Source organism: Episyrphus balteatus, chromosome 3, assembly GCF_945859705.1.
Source record: "Episyrphus balteatus chromosome 3, idEpiBalt1.1, whole genome shotgun sequence".
Classification (NCBI taxonomy): Eukaryota; Metazoa; Arthropoda; class Insecta; order Diptera; family Syrphidae; genus Episyrphus; species Episyrphus balteatus.
In genome coordinates this window covers 52,361,123-52,374,085 of record NC_079136.1, presented here as the reverse complement: position 1 = coordinate 52,374,085, position 12,963 = coordinate 52,361,123, and the positions used below count along the sequence as shown (strand labels likewise).

Sequence of the window (12,963 nt, the reverse complement as noted above, 5' to 3'; positions counted from 1 at the left end):
CCTTTTTTTTATTTTTCTGAATATGAATATGAAGAGATCATTAAAATGAAGAAAACAAAACAAAAATCTACCAAAACGGGTAAGACGTTCTCGAGTTCGAGACAGATTTACTTGAAAACTGGAAATTGCTCAGCTGACTTCAAAAGCAAATTAAAAAAAAAATATATATATGTATTTTCCAGATGAGTATCAATATATCTATCATAATTTCATAGTCACAACCCAAGCACAAATTTCGTGTTGACCTGTGTAATCTAACATATGCAAAAAATAGCAATACCTAACCTACGTAAATTCTAAATATTTGGTCATTAAAAAAAATGTCCTTAAATCGTAGCAATCATTTTGACTGTTTTTGGCTTTTGGTTCCTTTTTATTACACCTATTAACCTTCCGATAACAACGCATATAATATGGGTGGTAGGATTAAATTTAATAAAAATACTTTTAGATGTAGGTATTACAAATTATTTATTTAATCATAACAAAACCAGAAAATAGATAATTCATACAAAACAAATAATGATTGTAAAAAAAAAAAACAAAGAAATTAAAATAAAGTGTGGAGTGGTATAGCACCCCTGTTAACATAGGAAGGTTAAACAATAGATTTTCGAAAAATTATAGAAGTACTAATTTTATATGGAAATATTTGAGGAAACATTGACCGTTTATGAATTAAAAGCAAAAAAAACACATTTTCGCTTATTTAAGTTTTTTTGCAATAACTTTATTTCTAAGCGATGTGATGGAAGATGAAAAGTGTCGGGAATTTTTTCTGTAGAGAATCAATTTCCATTTAATTTATTTCTTTATCAATTTTTGACACTTGAAATACGAAAAATTAATAATAAATTAATACAAATAATTAATCGTGCGACCTACGAGCTTCATAGCTAAAGACAGGTAAACAGGATTGGAATTTCAGAACCAGAAATCAATAAAGTTCAAAGTAGCGCCATAAGGACATTAGAAAGTATGACTTACAAGTTTTGTATATAGTATTTTTCGATAGCTTTCAGCATTTGAAAATTATAAATAACTTATGATATATACGCAAGGTATGAATTTTTTGCGTACGTATTGCATATCAGAAAATAAACAGCTAGATTCTAGACAAAAGTGCAAGTGAATTGAAATTTAAATGGATTGTATTAATTCATTTTAAATAAAAATTAAATGTGGAAAGATATTTGCATTTAAAAATCTTCAATTGCATTTATTCACATTTCGCTTGGGCTATTATCCTTATTAAGAACATCTCATCGCTTTTTGGAATCTTTCTGTCAATTAAAAAAACCATTGCTAGGAACATTGATTTATAGTCTTAAAGCGCAAATATAGACCGCTAGGAAAAGTAATAGTGCGTTTCCAAAATGGTGAACAAATATCTTTTTCCTGGCAAGGACATAATTTTAAAAACAGATATTGATAAATGAACTTTTTCATCAATCAATACCTGTTTTTAATTAATGTAAATTAAAAACACGCACACAAGAATGGTTGAGAGTTGTTCTGACATTGCTCTTTCATGGGGTGTCGCATGTATGACATGTCGTGCCACAATATTTATTTTTTTTTAGATATTGAAAGAAGTTTTTCTTAAATTTAAAACTGAGGCTACTGAACTTCTAATCTAATCTAATCGCAACTTCCACATTCCCATGCAGCTAAATTAGGAGTGCTTAACAGCCTTAAAACTGATCTCCAAAATACAGCAGTGTCGGATCCAAACATCACAAAGAAAACTGTAGAAATGAAATTCAAAACCATCGCAAATAGACGAAAATCGAAAAATCGATTTAAGTCACAAAAAGGAGTCAATCCGTAATATATCCCAATAAACGGGTCACGTTAAGAACAGTGATTGAGTTTTTTTTTTAAATCTGACTGATCTAATGACCACGACTTAAATAGAGAGTTGTACCAAACTCCGTCAACTGCCTTTAGGATGTCAATCATGTTGACTCTTTCTGATCTTTAACTTGTGTTTGCCCACCTATTTCTACTAAAGACGTTTTATCAATTTAATTTGATTACAAACTAAGATATCATATACGAAATAGTTAAAAATTGATGACTTTTTCACATATTGGCCACGCATAAAGCATTTCAACTAAATGGAACTGACATAATTCTCAAACACTCGAAAAGTATATATTTTTCTTTTTAATCTTATGGGGTTGTCCGTTGATAAGAATTATTTTACTTTTCGATCAAAATCTTTTTTACTTAACTTAAATTAATATTAAATCATGTTTTTGATAGATTAAGATCAAAAAAAATAAATTAATTTTTTGACCAAAGAAAAAACCCCATTAATCTAAATCCCCAAATTGTGTTTACCTTATAAGAAGCACTCTTAATATTGACACTACGTCCGCGACTTGTCAATGTACATTTCAATCTAATAAACAAATCACGATGATCTGTAGTGATTCCCTCTTCAATGAGATTTTCATCTTTAACTTTTTCAGATAAAATACTTTTCTTAATATTGAGTGCTTCTTTTAGCTCATCATGATCGCATTGATGGGCGTATTCCCAGATTTGTTGACCCAACATATCAATCTGCAAGAAAAAATTTAAATTTAGAAAAATGATTTATTAAAAATATTTATTTCTTTATACCTTTGAAATGCCCAAATATTCGTTAATGTTTTCCGAAACATAAGTAACATCTCCATCATTTGATAAAATAATCATAAATCCATCTAAAGCTTGTGACAAGATTTTATGTGTTTCAGCTGCTTTCCACAAATCAAATGGTTTTGGTTCTTTTTCATCGTTGCTTGATTGAGAATAATCTTCATCGTTGTTGGTGATTTTGTTGGAAATGATAGAGGTTTCTGATTTTTCAGATTCTTCTTTGGGAATATCTTGAATTTTGGGAACTGAAAAATTAATTAAAAAAAAAAAAATGTAGTGCATATTACGTTAGAAATTTTGTTAAGAAAAAAAAAAAAAAACTTACATAAATGAAGCATATCGCGTATTTTCAAATAAGCAATTGCAACACGCATAATTGATGCCTTGTCCAATTGATCGACATTGTCCTTGGGCAATGGTAGAACCTGTGCCAAATCAGTGAATATTTCTGTTTCACGTGATCGTCTGCAACGGGCCGCATCACGAGACTTTTCTTTACGTTTTTCATTGCTCCTGTAAAAATAAAAATTTTTAAAGAATGGATTTTAATAAATTTTTGATATTACAATTTTCAATTTACAAAATTGTATTAAAAATTGATAAATAGAGTTAAAATAAAAGTAATCAGGTAGATATAAATTATATTGGTATGGGTCGTCCAAGAAAAGAATTCTATAGGCAAATTTAAAACCTTGGTCCAAAAAAACGAAAGTGTTTTTTTTTTTTTGGAAACTTATTCAGGAAAATAAAAGAAGAAGTATATTTGCGATGTCCACGCCTATACACAATAGAGTGTCCCGTCCATGTATGGGGCAATTTTTTTTTTTTTTTCGAATTTTGAATTAAGAATATGTAAGATTAAGAATATGTACTTACTTTTTTATTTGGATATAACTTTTGGGCCTCTACCGTTGGTTTTATATGTTAAAAGAAAGAACCCTGATTTGATCGCTTGACACAGTTCAAAAAGATATTTTTGTTCGGTAATCTACGATTCTTTGCTCAATATTAGCTACGTTTCCCATAACAGGTGAAAATTGAGAAAAACTGGCATATTAACAATCAGCTAGTACCCTTCCATTGCTTATTTTTCAAAATTAAAGGCTCACTAGGGAGCATTTGACGTCAAAAACCATACAAAATTATGATAGCACTTTATGATAGCTTAATTATTCGGGTAAAATAAAAAAATAATTTTTTCCGAAATTTTTAACTAGGACTTTTGACCGATTTTTGAGGGTAAATTCTTCTTTGTGCTGCTGGTAGAGGCCCAAAAGTACCTTTGACTATTTTTTTTTTAGTATTTTTCCCGTAAATAATGTGCTATTAAATACGCAACTTTTGAGGGGTCTTACGTGAGGATCAGCCGCAAAAAAAATTGACGGGACACTTTGGTGTTTTTTGGAGTCAAAAATCATTTGCATTGCCATTTCTTGACGAAAAATCAAGAATTTTTTCATCCTGAAGGATATTATAATTTTTTTCTTTTTGAAAAGCTGGCAACAATTTTTGTATTCAAAATTGGCGGCTCCAAAATGGCGGGCAGATTAAACGTTTAAATTGAATTTTCTCTTTCAAAACTGAAAACTGTATGCATATGTTAATTAGAAATTCAGCCAAATTATTTAAAAATGGTATTAATGGTATTAGATATTGGACTTAGGTATAACTATTCATATAGTATGAACAAAAATCAAAAATATTGAGAACAACGCTCTAAAGTTGCAAAATTAGTAAAACATATTATACTAAGTTCTTTTGAGTACTTCCTAAAACAAAGAAATTTGAACATTTTAAGCCCAAATCGCTTTTACGTTTGTGTTTTACGTAAAAAAAATTACTCATGAGAGAGAAAAAGGAAAAAGCGAATCATTTTATGTTTAAAGAAGTTCAAATAAATACAAAAATAGAAATGGGCTAAAAAAGTAATTTTTTCATAGGAATAAAAATAAATATTCAAATATTCGAAACTCGAATCCCATTTAAAAAAAAATATATTATCAGTTATCACGTTCCGGAGGTAAAAACTCATCTTGAAGTTATTATATCTCAAAAAACGTGTTGTAATACATATATTTTTTTTACTTCGGATTCAAATTTAAAATATTAAAATCGATTAAGAAAGTATCTATATTTTGGTTCAACGAAAAACTATTTGAGTTATTTTTTTTGGAAAAAGCATAATTTAAGTTTTGTAAATAAGTGAATCGAATAAGCATTTTTCACATTTATATGTATTTGGTCTAAAAAAAATAAATAACATCTAATGAATTCATTATCAACTTCAAGCATCATTACTTTTCTATCGATAAATTTTGTTTATGACTTATACACAGAAAAAGTAAAAACCTTTTCGATTCACTTATTCCCCGAACCAGAATTGACCCACAGTAAAAACATTGTGAAATAGGTCCTGAGGTTTGCAACTGCAAAATTACCTACGTGCTTTTATAAAGAGCTAAGGGTGGCTTGTCGTCATTCTAAAACTACATCCTACTTCTGTCAGGGCAGTTAACTCGACGCCAGGAACCCCCAACCTGACAACAAGGACGAGAAAAAAAGAATTTTTCCGCTACCGTCATTTGGAAAGCCTAAGACAATATGAAGTTGGACACGGGTCTATGGCTCTGCAAGTAGTACGAGTATTCAAAACTTCATTGAACCCGCAAAATAATAGAGTGAATGAAAACCGTTGTTAACGAACTTGGTGTGATGTATAGAGTATCGGATTGATAACTAGAAAGAGATCATTTAAATGTGTTTTTAACTTTTTTGACACTTTCGGATTTAACAATTGGATACAATTAAAGCTTCAATATTCAATTTTCAGGTTAGGCTTGTGAAGTTGTGTAATTTACTCGTATTTTTAAATCAGGTCGTTAAGTTTACATATTATTTTAACTTTAAGTAGTGGGCTATTATAATAACAAATTATATAAAATAATGTCCAATCTTAAACTGGAAAAGATTGAATGTAAAATAAGGTTGAGATCATTTGATTTCATATTTAAATGATCATCGGCTTAAAGAGATACAATCCAATTATTTATTACAAATATATAATTTGGTCGTTTTATTTAATGAATGGTCATTATTGGATGCCAATAATAATAATTTAACTTTCTCTCTGTATGATATGTTTTTTCTTGAAATAAAAAGAAGAAGAAAATAATTTATTATCAAATGTTCCGCCCTTTTTGTCTGCTTGTTTTTTAAACGCCCATATCAAGATGAAATAATATATTTCATTTCTTTTGCAAATCAATGAGAGTACCTACCTACGTGCAGAATCGCTCATCTGCAATGGCTGGATCAACTAGCAACTAGCTTTTATGAATTTCTTCCTTGCGTGAGAATACTCAATTGATTGCAATTATTCAATTCGCGTGGATTTTTTTTTTTACTTTTATTTGTTGCCATTTTATTTATTATTGTTGTTGTTTTTATTATTATTTTAAATTCACTTTCAGACGATATATGTAGGTAAGAGTATACATAACTCTCAGCTAGAGGCTAAATAGAATATTTATTTTTTTTGTATTGTTATGGAATATTTATAACAGTCTCCGATGCAAAAAAACTCTTTTTTAACAATACATCATGCACCCACTATTATAGGCTCATCATAAAATTTATGTTCAAGGAGTTTTACGAAAAACAAATTAAACGTAGCATTTTTTTATTTGCAATAAAATTTTTTTTTGTTCTTAAAAATTTTATTTTCAATGCATTTTTTTATAATATTTTTTTTTTCAATGCAAATATTTTTGATTAGCAATTTTAAATAATTTTTTTTAAGTAAATTTTAAAAAACCCTGGTTAAGATATTTCCCAAATTTGTTCTATTCGATGCGAAAATAAAAAAAACCCATTTTTTTTTTAAGTTCTTGACAGTATTTCTTTGCAATAGTACTAATTTTTTCTATACCATCTTAAAGTTAGTGTCACGAAAAAATTGCTGAATTAAAACTCAAAAAAAAAATATGATAAAATCTTTTGATTTGAAAATCCTAAAAATCCTAAATTACATCACTAATCATTTTCTGCTTATAATTTTCTTCAACGTTTGACCTCCGAAAACACCGTTGTCACTGATCTAGATATTTGTTACATCGATCATCGATGCACAGTGGTGCCTTAGACTCTTTTTGGAGTTAAAAAACATTTGCACGGCCATTTATTGACGAAAAATCATGAAATTTGGTACACTGAAATATATTAATGAGAAGAATACGAAATATGTTGAAATTGTGCCTGCTTGAAAAAAAAAATTCCAAGAAAAGTCTAAGTCTTTTTGGACATTGTTTTAAAATGTATCATGTTTTTCATTGAATATACAGGGTGATTCAGGTTGGGTTGGGTCGAGACAAGAAAAAAATTTTATGGGAGGGGGCGTCTATTCCCATCGTTTAGCGGGGAGATGCAATTAAAAAAAAATTGTAAAAAAAAATTGCAAGCTAATTTTTTTCAAAATTTTATGTAATAAGGTAGGTTTAATTTAGTTTTTATAATTCAATGCTCTTATTTGTTTTTAAACTAAAGCAGAAAACCGGGTCCAAAAATATCTTGCCATTTTCGAGAAGCTACAAAAAACCAAAACTACTCTTTTCAAAGAAACCTCTTTATATTAAGTTTTTAGTTTTTTTCATTTATTTAAAATGTTTGTAAAAGACTAGATTTTTGGCTTTAGAAAAAAGTATACCACGTTATTGTTGGTGTAACCGTTGATTTTAAATAATTTTTTTTCCAGAGTTGTAATAAACAGAGAAAAAAATATTTATCACAGTTTATTAGAAAGAACAACGCAAAAAACCGAAAAACTGTTTTAGACTTAGGTTGTCTTAGCAAACAATCGGGTACCCGATATATAATTTAACCAATATAAAATTAACGAATTTGAAGTGGCTTATTATTGAAAATTAATCTTAAAAATTTATTTATGAACATGTTACATGTATTTATTCTGTATGTTTTATTATTTTTAAGGTCATAATCATATTCATTCTTGGTTGGGTCCACCAACCTTTTTTCTCTCATTTTATCAAAATCTGGTTTATTTGTAATAATTCCTTTATGTTTATGGGAAAAATGATTAAAATGGAGGATTTATATATGGTTAAAACAATCAGGACAATGTGAACTTAAACTCAGCCATATATTACTACACAAACACATGCCATTTAAAAGTGGATGCAAAAACCTCTTAAGTCCATGAACTAAATTCGTTTTTGGAATTACCGGTATAATTTGAAGGGGAAGGAATTTATTAACCCAGAAAACGCATCTACTTTTAAAGAACCATTTTGAGCAACAAAAAATCATTTTTGAAAAAAAATGTCACTTATGTAAGTGGTTTTTGAAATTTCCGATTCAACTCTTATTGTGCCCTCCATTTTGACAGCTTTTACGTATTTTCTATATTAATATACGTCAGTGGAAATGGTAACGGAGTTACGAATAACAGAGTTACACGCGACAGAGTTACGGCCGTCAAAGTTACGCGAAACCGAAGTTACGAATAACTAGAGTTACGAATTCTAAAGTTATGTTAAGCTATGACATGTGATTTTTGGGTTGGCAACAATTGCGAGGAACGATATGGAATTATGGAAACATAAATAAGAGAATATCGATTCTCATTGGTTATTTTAATAGATTTTAACGATAATGGGTGTGGTTTAATCTTTTTATGCAAAAAACAACCCCATTCCTTGTTTATTTATTTGACACAGGATAAGTTAAAAATCAAACAAAAACCCCACTCCACCACACCAAAATAACGTCTGTAAAAAAAAGGGGTGGTTTGGTTATTATTTTAATATAAATACTAACAAAGTGGGTATTACAAAATACGCTATGAATAATTATATTAATTAATAGATAATTCGTAACTTCGGTTTCGCGTAACTTTGACGCTCGTAACTATGTCGCCCGTAACTCTGGTATTCGTAACTTCGTCGGTTTCCCACGTCAGTGTACCAAATTTCATAACGAAATGGTTGTGCAAATGATTTTTGACCGCAAAAAGATCCAAAGGCTCCTTTGTTCAAGAAGAATTCTAGGTATACCTACATTTTGTTAGTTTCCTTAAATATTTTTTTATTATATTGCATAAGAATCAGTTTTCTTTTTACTCACTAACGTGAATCAGATACGTAGCAGAGTTGTAATCACCTAGACATCAAGATCGTAATGATCATTAAATCTGTTCTAAGTTTATTTTCTGACGGTCAGAAATTCATTTTTGAATTCATTTAAGAATTCGGCACATCCTTGTTTTATTAAGTTTCCCAACACGCGCATTGTGTGAATCATTTTGATTTACTTTCAAAACTCATTTAAAGATTTTTTTTATCGTCAAAGTACCCAATTTTCTAATTTATTTAACCACAAAATCCTGTCAGTGATAACATATAATTTAAAGTTTTATTTTTTTTTTTAATGTTCTAATATGTAGCCGTTTATGTAATCGAAACTTGAAACAAAAAAACTAGATATAATTTGAATAATTAAAATTCAAATTAACAAATCAAGTACGTCAGCGATGTAAGTAACTTTTATAATTTGTTTACAAAACAGCACCCTATATCAAACAAAAAAAGCGTTCATTATTATGATCTACACTTAATGCCAAACATATCAAATTACCTCAAGGTCTACGTGCTTAAAGTCTCGCGAAAATATCAACTTTAAGTTTTTTTGCACTATAATTATATAGTGCAACAACACATTCGTGTACAACTGTTTGTTTGTATCACCAAAACAAGCCCATCAGAAAAGAACCGCGCTTTTCAAAACTAATTAGCATCGCATAACATCTGATCTAACATTTTGTATAGAGGCTTTTATAGCTGGATGTATTCTATAGTCGTATCTATAGTTAAAGCATTGCATGAAGTCAATGGCCGAGCCCACGTGTTAGTTGAAAGGAATAAACTGGGGCATTCGGTGCTTACGCTGACAGTGTGTGATTAATATTGCTGAATTTTTGTCATTTAAAAATATTATGTGGCTGTGTGAGTCTATAAAAAGATGGGCATATACAAAATATTTAAATATATAGAAGTCATATGACAAGTTAGTGTGGTGATTTGGAAAATTTTATTGTTCTTAAAAGATGTTCTAAGAAGACAATCATATAAATCATTAAGTTGATAAGTTTAGGTATTATTTTATTTTTAAGGAGAACTGAACGATGATGGAAGTTTGCTAAATACGAAAGTAGGTCATAATAGTTGAACGAATTTTTTTATTTTTTTGGAACAATCGGAAAAGTTTTCTAGATAGTTTCAATTAACCATATCTTTTGAAAGTAAGTGCATAGCGTTATGCCGTTTAAAATACGGTGCACTGAACCAAATCCTTACGTAAATACAACGAAAAAATTCGTTGAGCCAACGAAAATTTAATTAATTTTCAGCCGATGAAAAATTTAATCGTCTCAACGAAATGGCTTTCATACGTTAATGAAGAACTTCATCAATCAACGAAAACTGTAGTATTTTAATGAAATTTTTCATAAAAATTTTTGATCGAGAGTTAATGAATTTTTACATCACTTTACGAAATTTTTCATCGATTAACGTAAAATTTAATTAACCACGGTGATATTTTTCGTTAGTCAATGTATTTTTTGATTAATTTATGAAAAAACTTTCGTTAGCTAACGAATTTTTTCGTAAATTTTATGAATATTTTAATTAAATTACGAAAAAATATTAATACGCAAATATTTTTTATATTCAGCTCAGCTTACATAGATTTTTAAACAAAAACCTAATGTGAACTATATAAAGCAAGATTCAATTTTTAATCATTAAAACAGAAATGCACCCAAGTCTAGGTTTTTTTTTTGTAAGGCAACGATTTTTTTCGTTAACTGATTTATTTTTTCATAAGCCAATGTAATATTTCATTTATTAGTATATGAAGAATTTTCATAAGCTTATGAAGATTTTCGTTAGTTAATGTTGAATTTCATAAGTTAATGAATTTTTTCGTTATTTAATTAAAACTTTGATAAAGTAAGGAAAAAATTCTTATTTTTATTCTTTAAAATGAGTATGAAATTTTTCGTTAATTGATGAATTTTTCATTGAATTGGATTTTTTTGGCACTAAAAAGGGAGAAAAAGTGTATGAAACGTTTTCAATAATTGATGAAGGTTTTCATATTACGAAAAATTACATATTTTCGTTGAGCCAACGAAAGTTTCATTGGGCCAACGAAAATGTAGTGTATGAAACGATTTTCGTAATTTTACGAAATTTATTATTTTCAGTGTGGCCATGTATCCTTTTTTAGAGAGAACAGTCCCCTTTTTCGTTGTCATTTCTAATATTTTAACTAAAAGAAGACATTGACAAGTGTGTCAGTTTTGTATGGCCGAAAAAAAGTACCCTAATTTTGCAATGTTATAGTGGTCAAAAGTTTTATTAGGGTCTAAGGTTTAATAATATGTTAAAAAAAATCATAATATCGTTCGTCTTTGGCTCGCTCAAATCGGTTGAAGTTGTTAGGAAAAAACGATTTTTTTTCTTCGCATATTATATCGCAGCTTCTTTACTAAGTGTTCAATTCCGACAAATATAAGCTTAAAAGTTTTTTCTTATAAAGATATATATTTAATATAATTGTTTTTGTATTCAAAAAATCTCTAAAAATTCAATTTCTTTATATATTTTGAGCGAGCCAAAGATATTAATTAAAATCAAAATTGTAAACGCAGGATTTATTTTTGATAAGTAATGCAACTTTTAAAAGCTATTATATTTGAAAATTCCATACTTTAGCATTTTGACACACCCTAATACACATGATATTTATGGCAAAAAAAATTGATGTAACTGATCTGGTTCAGAAAATGTTTTTAAGTTACTGGCATAAGCATGCCTTTTCAAAATTTCTAAAAAGAAACCCAACAGATACTACATGAAACAGGGATTTGAAAATGGGTCATCTGAGAATTTTTGGAAAAGATGCACATTGAGACAAACATAAAAAAATATTTTTTTTTATCCCAAAAATGTGTGGTTTGGCCGCCATTTTAAAAAATGTTTTTTTTTTTATTTTCTCGGTTCCTGATTACCTATCGTAGAATTGATTTTTTTCTTCTTGTTATGTAGAAAAACTTATTCCCTCTAATTTTTGTATTCAATAAATTTTTTTTTTTTGATTTGTCAGTATAAAATCAGTAGGTATAAAAAGATGATCATGAGTTTTACATTTTTTTTCGGTTTAAATTCGTCTGAGCGAAAAAGTTGTCATAAAAACTTTGGTACAACTCTAAATTTCCTACATTTTGGTGCATTAAGTTTTTTTGTACCCCCAAAACTATCCTGACGAATTCAATATGTTGGTTGGCTACAATGATAATACTAGTCAACAAAATTAAACTTTTTTTTGCACAAGAACTAAAATATATTTTTTGAAGGTTTTTGAGGTACTTATATCGAATCCGAAGTCAGAAAAAAACTATTAGCTGCATTTGTGTAGGTGTGATCTGTGCTAAAACATAGGTCAAACCATTTTTAAAGCTGTTCTCTGTTTGATATACTTTTCTATAATGCCTCTTTCTTATAATACCTCTGAACGCAAATTTTTTTTTTTTTTGAATGATCCGATCTGCAAGAAAAGAAACAGTTTGTGTCTTCGGCATGGCACCGCAGGGAAATCTGGTTAGAACTCGCTAGGAGGAACTTTTTTATAAAAAAGCAGCCTGGGGTATTCCAAATATGGGAAATACCTTATGTTATGTATCAGCAAGCAATCTGGTGAAATTCTGACCCGAATCCACGAAAAGGAAAAGATCCTACATATGTCCAAAGACCTAATAGATTCTAGAACCTAATTCCTAACCATTATGTCCCTAGAATACAACCGGGAATAAATTTTGGTCGGTATAAGCTACGAGAACGACAACAACGAGCTTTTTGAAGAGAAAATCGAAGAAAAACTCTGTGGATCCTAAAATTAAAAGGGCTATCTCTAATCGGCATGCATTTTCAGGGTTACTCATCTATCTTTATACAAGATTGGTACGCTCATTGGACGAAATCATAAGATTGACCATTTTGTCACTGTGAACTGTAGTAAGTTAAAAGTAAATATTGCATGAAAATATACCTACGTAATGTGTATTTTTTTTTTAATTTAAATCGGGTGAATTGCGTGTTTGGTATTCATACCCTGTTCATGGTAAGATGTGTTGTGTGCTTTGTTTATTTTTTTTTTTTATTTCCTTTTTTTTATGTATTGCTTATGATGAAAAGCTAAATTTTGACGTTTGTTCAGAAAGTAAAGGCGTTTAGATCT

General features: G+C 29.0%; 1 protein-coding gene across 1 annotated transcript in view; it reads right to left on the bottom strand.

Annotated features, from left to right (window-relative positions):
- LOC129915383 (protein similar) overlaps window positions 1–12,963 on the bottom strand; it is a 186,455-nt gene that overhangs the window by 155,734 nt on the left and 17,758 nt on the right. Inside the window, exons 2-4 of the mRNA XM_055994883.1 lie at window positions 2,975–3,162; window positions 2,632–2,894; window positions 2,347–2,571 (exon numbers count right to left, since the gene is read on the bottom strand). Coding sequence (XP_055850858.1) covers window positions 2,347–2,571; window positions 2,632–2,894; window positions 2,975–3,162 — 676 coding nt within the window. The remainder of the gene's footprint in view (window positions 1–2,346; window positions 2,572–2,631; window positions 2,895–2,974; window positions 3,163–12,963) is intronic.